Source organism: Plasmodium gallinaceum (genome assembly GCF_900005855.1).
Source record: "Plasmodium gallinaceum strain 8A genome assembly, contig: PGAL8A_v1_119, whole genome shotgun sequence".
NCBI lineage: Eukaryota > Apicomplexa > Aconoidasida > Haemosporida > Plasmodiidae > Plasmodium > Plasmodium gallinaceum.
This window is the reverse complement of record NW_021628276.1, coordinates 1,241,218-1,263,091: the sequence shown is the minus strand read 5'-3', so window position 1 is coordinate 1,263,091 and position 21,874 is coordinate 1,241,218. Positions and strand designations below refer to the sequence as shown.

Sequence of the window (21,874 nt, the reverse complement as noted above, 5' to 3'; positions counted from 1 at the left end):
AAAATATATTTTCTTTTTTTTTTTTTTTTTTTATATATATATATATAAAATAATTCTATTTATTTGTATCATTTGATTTATTTTAAATTACGTTAATATTTCTAATTTATATAAAAGGAATATATAATTATAAATGTATTTATATATTTTAATTGATGAACATTTAAAATAAACAATTTTTTTTAAAAAACCCCACATATATAAAGTTTTTATTTTTTATATATATTCTTTAAAAAATGTTTAAGAAAAAGGTTCAAAACATTTTATCTGTGATAAATAAAAAGAATATTTTTTCACGAAATTATAATAGTTACAATTTAGCACAGGAAATCATTAACCAACCAATAACAAGAATAAGTGAATTATCAAATAAATTAAAAATAGCAACAGTTAAAAATAATTGTGAAATACCAACTATTGGAATATGGATAAGTAGTGGTAGTAAATATGAAAATAAATTTAATAATGGAGTAGCTCATTTTTTAGAACATATGATATTTAAAGGAACAAAAAAAAGGAATAGAATTCAATTAGAAAAAGAGATTGAAAATATGGGTGCTCATCTGAATGCATATACAGCAAGAGAACAAACAGGTTATTATTGTAAATGTTTTAAAGAAGATGTAAAATGGTGTATAGAATTATTAAGTGATATTTTAACTAATAGTGTATTTGATGAGAATTTAATTGAAATGGAAAAACATGTAATACTAAGAGAGATGGAAGAAGTAGAAAAATCAAAAGATGAAGTAATTTTTGATAAATTACATATGACTGCATTTCGAGATCATCCATTAGGATATACCATATTAGGACCTGTAGAAAATATAAAAAATATGAAAAGACAAGATATAATAAAATATATTCAAAAAAATTATACTTCAGATAGAATGGTTTTATGTGCAGTTGGTGATGTAGATCATGAAGAAATTGTTAAGTTAGCTGAAAAAAATTTTAGTCATTTAAAACCTCAACCAAAAAGTATTTTAAAAAGTTTAGATGAAAAACCCTTTTTTTGTGGTTCTGAAATAATAGTAAGAGATGATGATTCAGGACCAAATGCTCATGTAGCTGTTGCATTTGAAGGGGTCGAATGGAAATCACCTGATTCTATAACATTTATGTTAATGCAATGTATAATTGGTAGTTATAAAAAAAATGAAGAAGGAGTTTTACCCGGAAAATTATCAGCTAATAGAACTGTTAATAATATATGTAATAAAATGACTGTAGGATGTGCTGATTATTTTACATCTTTTAATACATGTTATAATAATACTGGATTATTTGGTTTTTATGTTCAATGCGATGAAATAGCTGTTGAACATGCACTTGGTGAACTTATGTTTGGAATAACATCATTAAGTTATAGTATAACTGATGAAGAAGTTGAACTAGCCAAAATTCAATTAAAAACACAACTTATTAGCATGTTCGAATCTAGTTCCACTTTAGCTGAAGAAGTTTCTAGGCAAATTTTAGTTTATGGACGTAAAATAACATTAGCTGAATTTATTTTAAGATTAAATGAAATTGATACAGAAGAAGTTAAAAGAGTAGCATGGAAATATTTACATGATAGAGATATAGCAGTTGCTGCTATTGGGGCCTTACATGGTATGCCACAATACACAGATTTGAGACAAAAAACTTACTGGTTGAGATATTAATAAACATGTAGTAGAACATTAAAAAAAAAAAATAAAAAAATAAAATAATAATTTTTCAAACTGTAATTATTGAAATTTATTATAAAAAAAAAAAAAAAATTTGAAGGAACAAATTTTTCAATGTTCAAGATTACTTTAAAATATTTACAAATTATGACTAATTAAATTTTTTTTTTTTTTTTTTTTTTTTATGTTCATAAATTTTTAATATAATTTTTTTTTTTTATTGTCTTCATAACTTTATTAAAAATAAAGAATTTTAATTTCAAAAAAAAAAAAAAAAAAAAAAAAAAAAAAAAAAAATATAAATATACATTTATGTAAATTAACAAAATTTTATTCAATGAACACTTAATACATATAATTTTATAATTTATATTTTTAACTAGATAGGATATTCATTAATTACATATTATTATAAATCCTCTATAAAAAAAAATAACAAAAATAACCATTTTTTTTTTTTAGATAGATTTATAGTTTTTTAATAAAAAAATTTATAACACTTAAAATTCACAAAATTATATATTCTATAAATGTTTCCAGTAATATTTAAAAAAGTAAAATAGAAAAGTATTTTATTATTTATATGGAAATTAACAGTTTATGATTAATTTATTTTTAGTAAATAACCGTTTTATTATTTAATTTATTCTGCTACATTATAGATAAAAAAAAAGAAATTCATATATATTTAAGTATATAAATTAAATATTTATATGTATTTTTAGAGCATATATTTATAAAGTTTTTTTTTTTTTTTTGTCACTATTAACATCAATTCTGCTTAACACATTGTACCTTTAAAATTCATGAAATTTTCAATGTATATTTTTTATATAATTCACATCATAAATTTTAAAATATCATGTTTTTTTCTCTTTTACCATATATAATTAAATAATATCAAATAATTTCATTAATCTTGCAAATATGAAAAAAGAAATGTGTGCATTTAAGAAAAAAAAATAAAAAAAATGTGTTTTTTATATAAAAAGCATATGAGTATTCTTAAAATATATTATATTGAAACAAGAAAGTGTTGAGAATACTTATAAAAAAAAATTACAAAAATAAAAATAATATCACTTAATGTAATCATCTTATAATGAAAAATATTCAGATAAAAATTTTTAATTGAGTCTCATCTTTCAGTGAAATATATATAATATCATAACATAATTTAATTATAATATTTTTTTTTATTACACAAAAAAAATGTATTCCATTGTTATGAAAAAACAGAAATTTTAAACGAAAAAAATAAACCCATATATTTTTTTTTTAAAAAAGAACTTTTTAAATACATAACTAAAATTATAATACTTTTTTTTATACATATTTAACGAAATAATAAAATAATAAAATAATAAAATAAAAAATTATTAAAATAATAAAATAATAAAATAAAAAAATAATAAAATAAAAATATAACAAACAAAATTATATATTGGAAATGTCTTTATAAAAGTATTTTTTTATTTTTGTATTTTTTTTTTTTTTTTTTTTTTGAATAAAAAATGAATTTAAATTCAAATTTGAACATAAATAATATTACATCTACTAATATGTTAAATTCAAATGTAGTTAATAGAAATATGGCAAATATGAATAATATAAATAAAATAACAAAAAATACTATAGAAAATGGGGTTACATATATTTATAAAGAAAATTATTATAATAAGTTAAATATAAATGAAGAAGTTACAAATTATAATAAAAGTAACGAATATAATATAAGAAAGCAGAATGAACCTAAAGAAGTGATGAATAAAAATACAAATAGCTTTGAAGAGAACCGCAAAAAAAAAGAAGAGAATTTTAAAAGTATAACACATTTTGCAAAATATTTATTTTTCATAGCTAAAAAAATTGCTTGTATAAATAATAATAATAGCAACAATCAATATATAGATGATGAATTACAAAAATCTCTAGTAAAACATTTAATTTATAAATTAAATAAAATCCTTTCTTCACTTATAAATTTTAATGTTTTGCAGTATAATGAAAATGAAAATATAAAACAAGAAATTGAATATTTATGTTTAAAAAATAGCAATATAACTTTAAATAAAATACGTATAATGCTGAAAAGGCTAGATGAAAGTAATATAAATTACAAATATATTTTGCATATATTATTAAAGTTAAAAGCATATGAAGATGAAAATAAAAGTAGTGAATACATAAACAATAATACAATTGTATCACAACTTAATGAAAACAGTAATTTTCAAAATGAAAAAAAAATAAATTCATTAAATGATGATTCATTATCATCAAAGAAAAAATACGTTGACGAAAGTCTAAATAACATCAATAAAAATGTTATAATAGATGAAAATGTAAATCATTCTAACAAAAATACAAATTATATTAATAAAACTAACATAGAAAATAAGGAAGAATACAAAAAATTAAGATCAGAAAATAAAAATAAAAATGAAAATGACTATAGTCTAGCTGTACAAAATAAAAAAATAAAAAATGAATCTTTAAGTAACAAAGAAAATGAAAAAAAGGATATCTATGAAACTAAAAATAAAAATGAAAATATAATTCTTCATAAAAATAATTTAGTAAATAAAAGTTTATATGCAACCATAATATTAAATAACAAGTTTCATAATTTAGATGTAGAAGAGAATTTTATACTGAGAGATTTAATATATCCACTTCAAGGTATTAATGGTGAATATATAAAATTTAATAAAAAAGAAAATGTTTTTTGTGTATATAATAGAAAAGTTAGTATAGGAATGTATCATTTAATAAATAACATTAGTAATGTAGGAATTTTGTTTAAAAAAATCAAAAAATATATAAATGTGTCTAATAATAATACTAAAAAAATTAGTATATATGATGATAACAATAGCGATTTATCAAATTATGAAGCATGTAGTGATGATAATAATAAAAATAATAATAATTATAATACTTATGAAAATGTGGAAAATTATTATGAAAGTGAGAAATTAATATGCTCAGTTAATAAAAATATTTCAAAAGATCAAATAATAAAAAATAAAAAAAATGCATCTATTGCAAAAAAAGGTAGTTTAGTTATAGATGCATTGTATCAAATTATAAGAGAATATATAAATGAATATTATAAATTATTATCATACATTGAAAGTGATATTAACGAACATATTCATAAAAACACTGTTTATATTGGTGTAAAAAAATTATATTTATTATTACAAGAGTCATATAAAATATTGAGAGTATTAGTAAACGTAATAGATGAATCGTTAAGAAATATTGGTTGTAATTTTTTGTCTTTTTTATATTCTAAATCACAAACATATGATTATGAAGAACAAAAAATTTATAAAAAAATTCTACAAAAATGTATAAAACCTATAAATGAAATCTTAAAACAATGGATAGAAAAAGGTATACTAAAAGATAAATATAATGAAACTTTTATATCAACTAATAAAAACGTAAATTCAGAAGAAATATGGTTATACAAATTTTATTTAAATTGTAATAATATTCCATTGTTTTTAAGTGTAAGGACAGCCAAAAAAATATTATTAACAGGAAAAAGTGTATACTTAATTAATTTTTTTGGAAATAATAAAAATTTAGGAGATAATGAATTTAATAACACTAATGATTCTAATATAATAAATACAATGAATAGTAATAAAAGTTATATGTTAAATCAACGTAATGGTATTTTATCTAATAATTCAACTAATAATATTATCTTAAATAGGGGAATGAAAAATAATAATAATAATAATAATATAAATGATTACAGTAGCAGTGATGAGGAAAATATAATGGATATATTTTCTGTAAATGATATCAATATTTATATAGATAATATAGATTATTATATTAAAAAAATATCAGATAAAAAAAATAAAAAACTAATTTCTCTGTTAATCAAGAAATATGATTTATATGATCATTTTAAAGCATTTCGTCATTTTCTCCTACTAGTAGATGGAGACTTATTTGAAACTATTTTTGATAATATGAAAACTGATTTATACATGAATGCAGAAGAATTAAAAAGACATTACTTAAATAGTAAACTAGATTTATGTATAAAATCATCTTCTATTTTTACATCAAATCAAAATATTATCAAAAAGTTAATCATAGAAAAATTTAATATTAAAAGAGGAGACATTGGATGGGATGTTTTAGTTTTTGATTTCTTAGTAGAAAAACCATTAGATATTATATTTACAAAAAAAATAAAAAATATTTATAAAAGTATTAATGTGTTATTAATAAAATTAAAAAAAATTTTATGTGAATTATCTAATATGTGGTATTTATTTACTCATTTATTTAAAATTATTAATTTAGTTTATTATAATTCTGTATTTACTTATTGCAATATTATAAGAAATGAAATGTTTCATTTTATTCAAAATATTTTATCTTATTTTTATTACGATGTTATTGATACAAACTGGCAAGAATTCAAAAAGAAAATTTTTTCTTGTAATGATCTAGATGAACTAATTCAAGCTCATTATAATTACATAACTCAAATTCAATTTGATCTATTTTTAGGAAGTTATAATGACTTAATTATAAACTCTGCTAACAATTATTCTGAAGATGAGTCTCATTTAAATAATTCATTGAATAGTGGAATAAATGATTTTTATAATTCATCTAATGACCGTGATATTTCTTGTATTTATAATAATAATGACTTGAATGAAGAAAACATAAATAAATCTAATAAAAATAATATTGATAATGAAACTCATAATTGTTTAAATAAAATTTTAGATATTATAACTCGATTCATAAATTTAACAAGTGCCTTGATTTCATCTGTTTGTGAAAATTATACAGAAATTAAAAAACTAACAGAAGAACGAAAAGAAGAAAAAGGGAACTTTGAAAATGATATTGATTATATTAATAATTACATTAATTATAATATTATTGGAGAAAAAACTATAAAAGATATTAAAATGTTATTAAAATATTATAGAAATTATATTTATAAATTTATTTGTCTTTTGTTAAGTGAAAATAAATTTTTATATATATATTCGAAAAACAGTAAAAGAGATAAATTATATTCACTTAGATTATTAGCTTCAAGATTAGATTTCAATTTATATTATGTTAATATTTCAAAAGTTATTGAAAGTAAAAATAGTAAACTTAATATTTCAAAACAAATTAAAATGATGAACAAATAGTAAATATATATATATATATATATATATATAGAAAATACTTAAATTCAGATTATTATTTAATTATTTTTTATTTTATTTTTTTTTTTTGAAATAATCTCAAATAAAAATAAGGATACTCATTGTATATAAAAATCTTATGAGCTTCATAAAACACTTAAGTCTTTTTTTTTTATTTTTTTTTTTTTTTATTACTATAAAATATTCAAAATATTAAAGTTTAAAAAAAAAAAAAAATTTTGTATTTATTTTTATTTGTATTTTAATAACAGTTTTATGATGTTTATATTTATTTATTTAAAATAATTTGTTTTTAAATATCCTTATTAAATTTCTTTAAATATTTTACATATAAAAACTAGTGTATATGTATATATTTTTTTTTTTTTTTTCCCTTCTTTTTTTTTAGTTTTTTATTTTTTTATTTTTTATTTTAAAGATATTTTATCTTTTTTATTAGGTAAATCTAAATTAATAGTATTTTTTACAAGTTTTTTATTTTAAGAAAAATAAAAGAAAAAAAAAAATTTTTTTTTTTTTTAATAAAAAGGTAAATTACAATTTTTTTTTTTTTTTTTAAGTGATACAAATTAGGAAAAACCTATTTTAATTTTTTTTTTTTTTTTTTAATTTAAAATATAAAATGCATACTATACCTAGGAAATCTTCTAATTTAAAGAATATATATAATTTAAAATGTGTTATTTTCATAATTTCAATAAAGATATTAATTTATTTTCTTCTATTAAATTTAAAGGATAACCTTCTATATTTTTTTTAATATTTGGGACATCTATTTTACTCCTTTTTTGATTAAAAACAGAAATATTTAGATTATTAAAATCATAAGAATATAAGATATCTTTCTTATTTTCTTTGGGTAAACTTGTTTTAGCACAATTGTATCTTGGTATATGTAAAGGAATAAAATTAAAAATGGACACTGATTTCTCCTTTTTTAAATGAAGTTGAATGTATTTTTTAAGTTTGTTTATTTTTTTTATTTCATGAAGTGATATAATAATTTGTTTTTTCAAATTATTTCTTTTTAATAATGTAAAAGGATATAATAACAAATTTTTATTTTCATAATCTAATACTGCTCTTAATATAAGTGAATTATAAAAGAGTAAGTAAATTGTAAAAAAAATTATTAAACCCACTGAAACAATATATCCATAAATATTGTATATTAAATTTAATTCAATCAAACATATAGTTATTGATGATAATAATATACTTCCTATAAATGTTCTATTTATTTTTTTTCTTATATTTCTATTTTCTGATTCAATGTCTAATAATACAATTTTTTTATTTTCAAAATCTGTCATATTTTTGAAATTTAAAAATTTATTTCCCTTATTTTCATTTGTAAATAATATATGAAAGTAACTTTTACTTATACTTAAATATTTAAAACATTTTATATTTTTAAATAAAGTAATAACTATTTTATTTTTATTCATTTTCATTCATTTTTTTTTTTTTTTTTTTTCTTTTCTTTTAATATATCTGTTATATTTAAATCAAAAAATTAAAAATATTAAAATTTTGTATTTAAATGAATTATAAAAATTGAATATTAAAATTAAATAAAAAACATGAATACAAAAAAGAAAAACAAAATAGAGATAAAAAAAAGAATTTTTTTTTTTTTTACTTCCTTTTTAAAAATATTTAAAGAAAAATATAGACATATTAACTATTTTAATATTTCATTTTGAAATTTTTATATAAATTTTAACAATTCCATTTTACAATTTTTTTATTTTTTACAATTTTTTTATTTTTTTACAATTTTTTTATTTTTTACAATTTTTTTATTTTTTAATAAATGCACTAAAAAATAACATCAAAAAAAAAAAATTTTAAGCAAAAAAAAAAAAAAAAAAAAACTGAATATAGGAAAAAAACAAAAATTAAAAAATATAATAAATAATATATACCCTTAATTTGATTATACAAAAAAAAAATAAATAAAAATACAATAATTAAAAATAAAAAATAAAATATAATAAATAATCATAAAAATTAAAAATTTAAAATAATTTGTTAAAAATTTCAAAATAATTTAAAATTAAGAAGTATTTCTTATAATAAATATAATTTTTATAAAAGAAGAATTAAGTAAATGGAATATGTATCTTAAGGAAATTTATATGATATATAAAAAGTACATATAATTAAAAAAAATGAAACAAATGAAGATAAATATAAAACAAACAAATAATTTTCATTACCTCTAGGTATTGAATATAAATATACAATATCAGAATAAGGCTTTTTAGAATAATAAAAATTATAGTATATAGGGATATCAAATTTTTTCACATTATTTGCTTCTATAATATTGTACGGAAGTTTTTTATCATTATGAATTTTATTGAAATTAAATATTTTATATTTTTTATTATTTTTAGTCCTTATATATACAAAATCATTAAAAAAATTATTATCTTCAGAAAAATTTTCTATTTCATTTATGTAATCATTTTTTTCTTCTTTTTCGGAAGGTAATATTTTATCATCTTTTGTTTTCTCCATTTTTCTTTGATTAAAAAAAGAGTAAAATGAAATTTCATTCAAATATATATAGAAATCTTTTGTATACACAGATAAAATGTTTTCATCCTTATTTATATAAACATACTTTGAGTCAGCAAAAATTGTAATATTACTATAATTATTATTAATTCCATATGAATCATTTTCATATATTTTATTTAATCTGTTATTCTGTCTATTATTCTTATCTTTACACATTAGAAAAGGTTTAGCATTGGAGATAATTACTATGTCATAATTTGTGCATAAATTTTTATAACAAGGGGCTACATAACGACTATGTAAAGGAGTTTTATATGAAAAGGTGAAATAGTTATCATTGCAATTTAAACAATTATGTACTTTAGTTTTACTTAAAACTTTTTGTTCATCGTTATTATAACTTTTTTTTAGAACACCATTATTTTTTATTAACCTTTTTCCATATTTTATAAATACATCATTTTTCATATTATTAGAAAAATTGTTTTTATAAAAATATAATTTACCTAAACATTTTTTTTGAGAAATTTTATTACATTTATAAGTTATTACATTATCTAAATTCAAATATAGGCGATTACTTATGTTACTAATTATATTAGTATAATTAATTTTTTTAAATAAATTTTCATTTTCATATTTTGTTATAATATGTGATGACTCATTTTTATAGTTTTCTATATCAACATATGAAAATTTCAAATGGCTATCAGTTTTTTCTTTATCTATTATTATATTATTAGGATACAAATCAACTACAATAATTTGACATTTCTTTAAAAAAAAAAAATCTTTATAATTATTTTTTGTATTACGAATATTTATGATTGTTTTTGTTTCCTTATTCATTCCTTCGTTTTCTATCACTTTATTTACATAAACATGTAATATACTTTTTTTAGATATTATTTCATTTAATTTTTCATTATAAATTATATAGTCATTAATATCATAGAAATTATCATGAAACAAAAATGGAAAATCCTTAATATCGTAATTTAAAAAGGAATATATTTTTATATTTTCCTCTTTATTTTTAATTACAATATTGGAATAAATATAAGATAATAAAAATATTTTTTTCTCAATACCATTTGAATATATATTATTTTCATATTTTATTGATTTACCGCTATCCTTTGAATAGATATATATATGATTATTAAAAAAACTATTCATAAAAAATAGTTTATTCTTCTTATCTTCACAATAAAATTTAGAAAAAAAAAAAGATATATTATCAATATTTTTATAATTTTTAATATACATACTAAAAGAAATATTAAATACATATTTATATATTAATGAATCTCCTTGGAAATTTTCCTTTTTGTTTTCATCAAAATATACCTTCTCAATAAAATTTATTATAGATATATTTTTTAAAATATTATTCCTAATAAAAAAATCAAAAAGGAAATAAATTCCTTTATTTTTTTTTTTTAATGTTTGAAAAAAAAATTTTTTCATATAAAAACCAAAATGAGCTTTTATTAAATCAGTTTTAGATATATAAATGAAAGACCATACATCTTTATTTTCTATTTCATCTTTATTTTTATGTTCTTTTAATTTCGTTATATCTCTTTCATTTCTCCAATTAAATAGAATATAATTATGAGATAAACAACTTTTATTTATGTAATTATTAATATTAAAAGAACAGTTTTTATACAATTTTTCAAAATATTTATTACTTATATACAATCCATTAATATTTCTACTTAAATGAGAAATATATTCAAAATTCTTTTTTTTCTTATTCTCCTTTTTCTTATTCTCTTTTTTTAAGTTAGTACTTAATAATATGTCTTCACATATGGAAGAAGAGAAATATTCATAATATATTCTACACAAAAAGTTGTAAAAAACTTTTTTTTTATCTTTTTCGTAATTTTTTACTTTTTGTTTTATAAAAATTGATAATCCATTAAAGTGTTCATTCGAATTATAAATATCATTATTTTCTTCTTTATATATTGCAAAATGAGGTTTTTCAAAAAAGAAATCTTTTTGTTTTTTTTTTTCTGTATAAATATACACACCTTGGCATTCCAATTTTTTCACATTTTCTTCTTTACATAATATATTACAACAACAAATTATAAAAATAAAAATTGCATATTTAATTTTCATTTTTTTGTTTCATTATTGTTATTATGTTTATTTTTTTTTTTTTTTTTTTTTTTGTAATCACATATTATTCTTATTACAATATTTAAACATATATTATTTAATTTAATTTTTTTTTTTTTTTTGAATGATTTTAATATACAAGAATTAAAAGAAAAAAAAAAAAAAAAAGTGTCTATTTTGTAATTAAATGGACTTAACAAATTCAAAAAAAAATTATCTAAAAAATTCATTAAGAAATTAAAGTATATATATATTCAACTTTTTCTTTACTCTTTTAAGAATATTTTTTTTGTTTTTTTTTTATTTTATTACTTTATATTTCCCATTTTTAATAAATATTAATAAGAATTAAAAAAAAAAAAAAGTAAATAAAGTTATATAAAGAAATATTTACTATTTTATTATAATAACATTGCAGAATCTCTATTAAGTATATTAAATATTTGTATTTTATACTTTTATAAAATATATATTCTCTAAATTTTTCTATTAATAAAAGCAAAAAAAAAAAAAAAATACATAAATATATATATATATATATATATATATATACTTTTTTTTTTTTTTTTTTTTTTTCAAATATCATTATTTTTTTTTATCATATTTAAAAATATGCCCTATTGCAAGCTATTCTAAATGTAATCCATCAAAATTTTTTTTTTTTTTTTTTTATTTCATTTTTAAACAATTCATTCTTTTAGTTTTAATATATATATATATATATTTATTTAACATATATTTACATAAATATATTATTTCATTATTTTTTATAAATTTTTTTTACACATATTTTTTTAAACTTAAAATTTTAATTATTTTTTTATGGGTTCTCGACTATATAGAAGAATATTTATATTATTCTCATAAATCAAAATAAAATATTCTTTTAGAAATATAATGGGTTATATATAAATATATCTTAATATAGAAAAAATATATTGGAACTAAATAATTATTATTTTATTTTTTTTTTTTTTTTTTTTTATAGATAACGAATATTGTAATTTAGATAATATATTTTCTAATACAAAATTGAATGAATTAAATAAATTAAGGAATATAAAATTAGTAGTTAATGATAAAATAATTAGGTATATATAAAAATTTTATTATTTCATCATTTTTTTTGTTTGGAAAATTTATTAAATATATTTTTTTTTTTTTTTTTTTTTTTTCTTTGTAGACATGATTGGTCACAAACAAGTGACAATATATTTTTTACAATTTATAGAAAAAATATTCAAAAAAATGATTTTCTTTACTATATAGAAAATGATTATATCTTTTTAACTATAATAATTAATGGCAATATTTTTATTATATTTTCTTAAATTTATTTTTAAAAAAAATATTGATAAACATATATAAATTTTTTTTTTTTTCCTTTTCTAATAGAAGAAGAAATATATGTTATTGAAAATTTTTTGTTCTCAAAAATTTTACCATCTAAAACAAAGATTAATATAACACCTGTAAATAAATAAAATTTTAATTAACCAATTTATTAATTTTAATTAACCAATTTATTAATTTTAATTAACCAATTTATAAATATTAGTAAAATATTCATACCATACATAAAATAACACATATAAAATAGATATACATTTATCATGGAATTAACTTACATTTAATTATATTTATTTATATTTTTCTCTCTCTATATATATATATATTTTTCTTTTTTTTTTGCAAAGATGAAAGTTGAAATAACATTTGAAAAAGAAATAAAAGGTGAATTCAAAGAAATATAACTTCTTTTTTTTTTTTTAATTTCCTTATTTTACATTATTATACATATTATTATGTTACTAATAGAATTAAAATGGAATGAATTTATAAAAATTGAGAATTCTATTAATTTAAAAAAAAAAGAAAATATTTTGAACCCATTTAGCGGAAAAAGCACAGAAGAATGGAATAAACTAACTAAGGTAATTATGAGAAATATAAAATAATAGAAAACAAAATAATAAAACAATAATAATAAAAGAAATAATTATAAATTAATATTATATATAAAAATATATTCTACTAATAGTCAATAAAAGAAGATGATGATGAAGGAAGCATTGATAGTTTTTTTAGAAAAATTTATAATGAAGGAGATGATGATACTAAAAGAGCTATGATTAAATCTTTTGTAAAAACAAAAAGAAAAAAAAAATAAATAATAAAATAATTAAAAAGTGTTATTTTTTTATGAAATATAATAGATATTCTTATGTTTTTAAATGTCTTTTTTTTTTTTTTTTTTTTTTTTTTTTTTTTTTTTNATTTTTTTTTTTTTTTTTTTTTTTTTTTCATTATTTAGCAAACTTCATGTGGAACTGTTCTATCAACAAATTGGAAAGATGTGCAAAATAAAAATTACGAAAAAGTAACAAAATCATAAATAAAAAAAAGGAAAAAAAAAAAATAAAAAGTATATATGCATATTATTTTTTACTTTCTTTAATTTTTTTTGAATTAGGAAATTTCTCCTAACGGACAAAAATAAAAAATTTGAAATTTTTTTTTTTTTTTTTTTTTTTAAAATACTTAAAACATTACAAAAAAAAAAGAAAAAAAGATAAATGCAATATAAAATATATATTGTTTTATTTTATTTTATTTTATTTTTTTTTTTTTTACAAAATGTTAAATAGGATTGCTACTATGTTTGTAATTTGTAAAATAGTTTTTTTTAATACTATCTTCGTCAATAAGTAGATGTTTTGATAATCTTTTAATATATTTTGGCATTTCTTCAATTTCCTCATCATCTTTTAGAATAATTGAGATTTCTTTATTACCTTTTATGTAAATATAAAAAATTGTTAAAACTATATTCATTAAAATAAGAATACATAAAAACAAAATAATAGTTTTGAGTAAATTTTTCATATTTCCATAGAATATTGAAGAAGATATAATCACAAGCTCTTTAGTGAATTTATATCTTGATGTACTATAATTTAAATTTAAATTTTGATTTATCTTTTCTGCTTCTTCAATTAATACATATTTTAATTTAGATTTATAAGATCCTTCTGATAAATTATTTTCATTTTTATAGATGTTCTTATATGTCTTATTACTATTATTGTTAATTTCTTTTTTAATAGAATTTAAATTTTTATTACTTAATTTAAAAATAAGATTTATCTCTTTTTCTGCCTTACTTTCATTATATTGATCCTTTTCGAATGCATCAACTCCAATCCCATAATCAACTTCATCATCGTCCTCATCACCCTCATCGTAATCTTCATCATCCATTTCACCAACATATCCAACATCTGCACATATATCATCTATTTTCTCATATGAATTTATAGATTCACTTTTTTTTTCATCTGTATCTTCATCTTTTTTTTCTTCTATATTTTTTTTTTTTTTTCTTTTAGCTAAAATATTTTTATAATTACCAGAAAAAAATGCAAGTCTTAAAATATCTACATCTTTATGTAATACTGCGTTTTTAATAGGTATTCTCTTTTTTATTTCTGTTTTTTTTTCAACATTTTTATTATAAGGACAAAAAAATGCTTTGTATACTTGTTCTATTACTTCATTAACTAATAAATCTTCTTCAAGTATTTTGAATCTGTTATATATATCAAGTTTAAATGGTAAACTTAAAGAGTTAGAAATATAACCAAAATGATTATATGTATTTCTAGTAGGATTCGATTTTGACATTTCTATTATATGCTTATTCTTATGAGCATAACCTACTTCTTTAAAATTTAAAATTTGCTCAATCATTTTAGATACTTTATATTCATGTAAATGTTTTTTCTTCTTATAGAATGCAGGACATAACCAATAAAATGTACTTTTACTAACAAAAAAAAAAAAATATACATATGTATATATATCAATAATAAGAAAATATATTTTTTCTCTTTTTTTTTTTCTCTTTTTTCTTAAAAATATACTTTACCCATATTTTTTTTTATATGAAGAACGGCATAGATTTAAATCTTTTCCTTTTAGAAATTCAAAATTTCTTATACTTTCCTCATTTACAATAATCTCTGAAAAAAAAAAAAATAGAATAATATAGAATTTTATTTTAAATCTCATATATTTAATTATTGTCTATATTACTTTCATTTTTTTCATTATATAATTTAAAATCGTCTAAATTAATAAAGTAATCATGTAATAAAGGATATAAATATTTTATTCTATCTGTAAAATAAAATATAAAAAGTTATTAAATGATAAAATGTTAAAATAATTTTACCGAAAGTTTTGGATAAAAATAAAGAGATTATAATTCAAAATAGCAATATAATTTTAAAAAAAAAATGAAGAATATAAAAATATGTAAATTTTTTTTAAAATTCTTTTACTTCTAATGACAACTTTTTCTTTCATATAAGAATTATTATATAAATCATTTAAAATTTTCTTATGTTTTTTTAGACTATGAAAATAGTTTGTATCTTTTATGTGTCCAGAATATTTTTTATATATATGTATTTTTTTATTTTTTATTAAGTTATTTTTTACATTAACACAATAACTTTTATCAATTATTTTTACACATTTATTTATTTCTTCAAAGTCTAAAATATCTTGGACAGTTTCATCTTCTATTATATTAAAAAAAACTTCGCAATCATTACATTTTATTTTTTCTGTATTTAAAATTTTATATGTTTTTCTTTTTTTTAAATGTACTTTTTTTATATTTTCTGGATTTAATTTTTTTATATTTCTATAAAATAATAATATATTATCTTTTGTTAATTCATTTATCTTATAATTTTTAAAAAAGTTGTTTATATCTGAATGCAAAACAATCGGGCAATCATTAAAAGGAATTATGCATTCTACATGATTATTATTATTATATAAAACTAAAAGAGTCAAGAAGAAATATAAAATAATTAAAAATAGCAGAACGAAGAATAAAATATTAAAATTATAAATTATTTTATGTTTTAATATTCTATTTTTGATGTTTTTTATTTTCACATTCTTATCATTAGTATATGCAATATATAATTTTTTTTCAGAACTTTTATATTTATCAACTTTTGTCAACTTTTTGTAATATTTGCTATATTTATATAAAAGAGTAATTGTGTTGTTTTCATTATTTTTTCTCTTATACAAACATTTAATATATCTTTTCACAATTAAATTCTTTATTAATATATTATTTATGATATATCTTTCATTCATATTATAAAGTGAAATGTTAACTCTTATAAAGACATATTAAACTTAAAAGAATGTTTAAAATAATAAGGATTAAATTTCTGCTTTAATAAAATAAAATAAAATATATATATATATAAAGCAAATCAGTGTAATATATTAATATACATTTTCTGTCTATATTTTTATATTTAAAAAAAATAAGAAAAATATAATAAGAAATATATTTGATAGAATAATTATATAATTAAAATAAACAAAAAAAAAAAAAAAAAAGAAAAAAAAAGGAAAATATAATTTAAAATTTTATTTTATTTTATTTCATTTTTTTTTTTTTTTTTTTTTTTTTTANNNTTTTTTTTTTTTTTTTTTTTTTTTTTACACACATAAAACAAATATACATATGCTCTTAAAATATAACATTAAAAAAAAAATAAAATAACTAGATAAAATAATGATAAAATTGTACGAATTATGTAAAATAAAAAACATTTTAATAACTATTTAATTAAAATAAGAAATTAATATTTCTTTAAATGAATTTATAAAAAAAAAAAATAACATCATTATATTAAAAAAAAAAAATAAAATAAAATAATTAAAATAATAGTGATTAATATGAAATGTAATATATATATATATATATATACATATATATATATAATTCATAGTAATAATATTAAACTACAATAATAAATATAAAATAAAAAATTATATAAAATTTAGTAAACAATATATATTTCATTTTAGCTGATAACCCTTTAGTAGTAAAGCTTTTTGAATAGCTAAAACTTGTATTTTCTGTTCATTATTCCAATTTTTCATATCTTCAACTCTCGATTTTAAAATATTATTTAAGATATCTGTATTTTTTATAACTTCATTTACCAATGCATCATCAGGTAACTCAATATTAGAATAAATTTCATTTAAATATATTTCATTATTATTACTATTAGATGAAATGGTATTATTTTCATTAATAGATATATTATTATGATTGTTATCTACATAAGTATTATTATTATTATAGGAATGTTTTAATTGTACTTTATTCATATCTTTACAAATCATATTATTAATTATATTTTCATTCATATTTTTCATTAAGTTATTATTATCGCTATTGTTCATAGATAAATTTGCCATTTTCATCATATAAAAATTTTTCTTTATTTTTTTATCATTGATATTATTACTATTTGTCATATTAAAATTAATCAAATGATGATCGTTTGTAATATTCATTTCATTTAAATTATTTGTGATGTTCCTATTATCCATATCATTAAAATTATTAATGTTGCTAATTTTATTATTCATTTCATTATTAATATTTAAATTATTAATTTCATTAATATCATTAAAATTATTTGAATTGTTCAATTTACTATTTTCCTCATATAATTTATTAATGTTGCTTTCATCACTTATATTATTATTTATTTCATTAATATTTTTATAATTATGCACTTCATTTTTATTATGATAATTACTAATGAGTTCACTATCTTTTAAGTTATTATTCCTTGTAATATCATTAACTGAAGAAGAATATAAATTTCTTTGTTCATTATTATCAATTAAATTGTTGTTATAATATTGTGTTTTGTTATTTAAACCTTCCGTGTTAGAAGAATCTTGAATAAAACCTTTCCTAAAATCGATAACGTCATTTATTGAATTATTTGAATTCATCATATAGTTTAAATCAACGTATTTATTATCATTGACTTCATTATTTTGTTTATGGATATTTAATGATACATTATTATAGGAACTTTTTTTATTTTGTGATTTGGAATTTATATTATTATTCATATATAATATATTATGAGCTTCATTAGAATTATTAGGAGATTCCTGTTCATTTAAAATACGATTTTTATGACTATAATTTAAAAAATCATTTTTACTAGAATATTTGTTATTAGAATCATTTTTCTTTGCATATAAATTAGAGTTATTACTTATCTTCATTTTAGATGAAGAAGAATTAGATAAATTATGAGTATAATTTTTTTTATTAAAATAGGAAATGTTATTTTTCATTAAGTTATCATTTTCTTCTTTTTTTAAATTTGACACACCACTATTTTTATAAATACTGTCTTCCTTTTTTAATTGAATTTTATTATTTTTAAAAATTGTATTTTCATCTTTCTTAGTATTCATTTTGTTATTTTTAAAAATGGTATTTTCATCTTTATTTTTATTTTGCATTTTGCTACTGTTTTTCAAATCATTTGCATTCAGTTCTATTTTAATATTACTATTATTCATTTGAACAATTCTTTCGTTTCTATTTAAAATTGTTTCATTATTAATGCAAATATTTAAATTGTTTGTCATATTATAATCATTTATAACATTTAATATAAATAAACAGTGAAGAAGAGCATAAGCAACCGATCCATTTTTTTGAAAAAAGATTTTTAAATTGCGAAAATTTTCTAAAGAATATTTTTGAAAATATGACAAAATATATATAATTTGTGATGTCGTTAAAGTATGAACAATATTAGAAATATTTATTTTCATATTATTTTCTCTTATTTCATTTATGTTTAAATCTTTTTCTATCAAATCATTTTTTATATAGGAATTTAACATATTCTTTTTATTGTTTATATCTATTATATCTATTTTGTTGGAATTCTTTGTTATTCTTTTATCACTTCTATTTTTTGAGTTGTTGCTTATTTTTTCTTTAAATTCTTCATTTGCCCAATATAATTTTAGTTTTCTTCCTTTTATTTCAAATCCGTTAATATATTTTAAAGCTAGCATACACGTTTCAAGATCTTTATATTCACAAAAAGCAAATCCTTTACTTACATTTTTATCAATATCATATTTTATTCTAACATTTAATACATCCCCTACTTTTGATAAAATTTCATGTAATTCCTTTTCAGTTACATCAAAAGGAATATTTCCTATCCATAAACTATAATTGCTTTTATTTGACATTTTCTTTTTTTTTTTTTTTTTTTTTTTTTTTTTAAACTAAATTCATTTAGTCTACATATATTTCTGTTTATTATTTTAAATTTCAATTATTCTCAATTTACCCTTTTTTAACTTTTTTTTTTTTTTTTTTTACTTCATTGATAATTCTGTTTCTAATTTTTTTCAATATATACCTACAACTTTATTTAGATTAATATTTATTAACATAAACATTTTTTTTTTTTTTTTAAAATTTACTTTTTGTTCTTAAAAATAAAATAATTAATAATGGAACTTTAAATTTTCACCTATTTATAAAATTTTTAAACAGGAGAAAATTTTTTTTTTTTTTTTTTTAAATTTATACAAAAAAAATAAATTTTTTGAAGTAAAGCATTTTGTGTTGTTTTTTACTTTTAAAATTAAAATTTATTCAATTAATACATATATATATATATATATATATATATATATATATATATATATATATATGTATATATTAAATTTAATTTTAAATTAAAAAAAAGTGAATATGTGAAATTCTTTTTTTTTTTTTTTTTTTTAATTTTATCTGATAAATTTAAAAATTTATAAAAATTAACTTTTTTCAAAATTTTATTTAAAGTACTATTTATTTCAAATAATATATTCCAGTTTTTTTTTTTTTTTTTTTTTTTTTTTTTTAAAAANTTTTTTTTTTTTTTTTTTTTAATTTTATCTGATAAATTTAAAAATTTATAAAAATTAACTTTTTTCAAAATTTTATTTAAAGTACTATTTATTTCAAATAATATATTCCAGTTTTTTTTTTTTTTTTTTTTTTTTTTTTTGATATTTTTAAAACATTATTTTCTTTCAAAATTTTTTGTTAGTATATCCAATTAAAAAAAAATATAAAAAAAAAAAGAGAAAAATTTAACATTTGCAAATTTTTTTTTTATAAAGTTTTTTTTCATTTATTTTATTATTTTTCTATTTGTAATTTTTAAATATTAATAAAATAAAAAATCATTAAAGAAAAAAAGATTATTCATTTTTTTTTCTTTAATTTTATATAGACATGAAAAGTTAAAATATCTAATTAAAAATATAAAAAGAAAGACAAAGTTTTTCATCATTTTAAGAATTTTTAGAAACATATTATATAATAACATTTATCGTTTAGTTAAAATATTTTGTTTTTACATGTATTATTTATAAAAATATAAAAGAAAATTAAAAATATTTATTTTCTTTTTATAATAATTATACATATTTTAATATATTCATTAACAGTGTAAAAAAAAAAAAAATAAAATAAATCTTATAAAGAGTAAAAATATATAAAAAAAATATATATTAATATATATTTTTAAAAAAAAATTATCTTAAATAATTAGTATTGCCTTTTTCTAAATTCTATATGTGAAAAATCTATTCTAAAATTTTCATTTTTATTTAAACACATTTTTTAAAAAAAAATGAAAAACAATAAAGATAAACGATTTGATATTTTACCTCCACCATTAGAAAAAATAAACAAAAAGAATGAAAATTTTACAAAAGTTGAGAAAAAAGAAAACTCTAATTTATTTAATGGAAATTTTGTAAATGTAACTGAAAAAAATACACATATGCAAATTAACTTGAATGATATTAAGAAAAATGATAATAGTGAAATAAAAAAAGAAAACTCTTATATTTCACAAAAATATAGTAATATTATTTTAAACAGTGATGAAATAAATATGATAATAAGTAGAAATAATAATTTTAAAGATCTAATTGAAAACAAAAAAGTAAATGATTTCATGAATGACTATTTAACTAATCCGTTAGATGCTATAAAAAAATATCAAAAAGATGATAAAATTCTGAAATTTTTAGAAATTTTATTTCAATATATGAATGCAAAAAGTGATCATATACATTTAAAAAATTTATCAAAAAATTTTTCTTTTCAAAAAAAGTATTAAAATTAATATAGATTTACATTCATATATCTTCATATATATATATATAGTTATATTTTGAAAGTTGTACTATTTAAAAAAAAAAAAAGGATATTAATAAATATATTATTTAAACATATAATATTTTTAAATAAAACAAAAATTAACAGTTTATAAAAAAGATAAATTATTTATTATATCTTTTTTTCTTAAAGTACAAATAAATTATTCCTTTCTGTTTTTCTCACAATTAACATATTTTTTTTTTTTTTTTTTTTTTTTT

At 16.2% G+C, this 21,874-nt stretch overlaps 8 protein-coding genes across 8 annotated transcripts; 4 read left to right on the top strand and 4 right to left on the bottom strand.

Moving 5' to 3' along the window:
* Nucleotides 1-236: 236 nt before the first annotated feature.
* MAS1 (mitochondrial-processing peptidase subunit beta, putative) lies at nt 237-1,670 on the top strand (the record flags this gene model as incomplete). Its single annotated transcript, XM_028673214.1, has 1 exon — nt 237-1,670. The coding sequence occupies one exon, from the start codon at nt 237-239 to the stop codon at nt 1,668-1,670; it is 1,434 nt and encodes a 477-aa protein (XP_028529689.1).
* A 1,520-nt stretch (nt 1,671-3,190) lies between these two features.
* Nucleotides 3,191-6,868, top strand: PGAL8A_00446600 (gamma-tubulin complex component, putative; the record flags this gene model as incomplete). Its single annotated transcript, XM_028673213.1, has 1 exon — nt 3,191-6,868. The coding sequence occupies one exon, from the start codon at nt 3,191-3,193 to the stop codon at nt 6,866-6,868; it is 3,678 nt and encodes a 1,225-aa protein (XP_028529688.1).
* A 704-nt stretch (nt 6,869-7,572) lies between these two features.
* PGAL8A_00446500 (conserved Plasmodium protein, unknown function) lies at nt 7,573-8,334 on the bottom strand (the record flags this gene model as incomplete). Its single annotated transcript, XM_028673212.1, has 1 exon — nt 7,573-8,334. The coding sequence occupies one exon, from the start codon at nt 8,332-8,334 to the stop codon at nt 7,573-7,575; it is 762 nt and encodes a 253-aa protein (XP_028529687.1).
* Nucleotides 8,335-9,013: 679 nt separating this feature from the next.
* On the bottom strand, nt 9,014-11,551 carry PGAL8A_00446400 (conserved Plasmodium protein, unknown function; the record flags this gene model as incomplete). The annotated part of the gene is made up of 1 exon (XM_028673211.1): nt 9,014-11,551. The coding sequence occupies one exon, from the start codon at nt 11,549-11,551 to the stop codon at nt 9,014-9,016; it is 2,538 nt and encodes an 845-aa protein (XP_028529686.1).
* Nucleotides 11,552-12,448: 897 nt separating this feature from the next.
* On the top strand, nt 12,449-14,051 carry PGAL8A_00446300 (calcyclin binding protein, putative; the record flags this gene model as incomplete). The annotated part of the gene is made up of 9 exons (XM_028673209.1): nt 12,449-12,452; nt 12,540-12,642; nt 12,735-12,856; nt 12,947-13,023; nt 13,249-13,285; nt 13,370-13,485; nt 13,593-13,694; nt 13,866-13,931; nt 14,025-14,051. 9 exons carry the CDS (start codon nt 12,449-12,451, stop codon nt 14,049-14,051), a joined length of 654 nt encoding a protein of 217 aa, XP_028529685.1.
* A 140-nt stretch (nt 14,052-14,191) lies between these two features.
* On the bottom strand, nt 14,192-16,732 carry PGAL8A_00446200 (conserved Plasmodium protein, unknown function; the record flags this gene model as incomplete). The annotated part of the gene is made up of 4 exons (XM_028673208.1): nt 14,192-15,377; nt 15,480-15,573; nt 15,647-15,730; nt 15,895-16,732. 4 exons carry the CDS (start codon nt 16,730-16,732, stop codon nt 14,192-14,194), a joined length of 2,202 nt encoding a protein of 733 aa, XP_028529684.1.
* A 717-nt stretch (nt 16,733-17,449) lies between these two features.
* PGAL8A_00446100 (mRNA processing protein, putative) lies at nt 17,450-19,681 on the bottom strand (the record flags this gene model as incomplete). Its single annotated transcript, XM_028673207.1, has 1 exon — nt 17,450-19,681. The coding sequence occupies one exon, from the start codon at nt 19,679-19,681 to the stop codon at nt 17,450-17,452; it is 2,232 nt and encodes a 743-aa protein (XP_028529683.1).
* Nucleotides 19,682-21,120: 1,439 nt separating this feature from the next.
* On the top strand, nt 21,121-21,615 carry PGAL8A_00446000 (conserved Plasmodium protein, unknown function; the record flags this gene model as incomplete). The annotated part of the gene is made up of 1 exon (XM_028673206.1): nt 21,121-21,615. The coding sequence occupies one exon, from the start codon at nt 21,121-21,123 to the stop codon at nt 21,613-21,615; it is 495 nt and encodes a 164-aa protein (XP_028529682.1).
* Between the last annotated feature and the right edge of the window lie 259 nt (nt 21,616-21,874).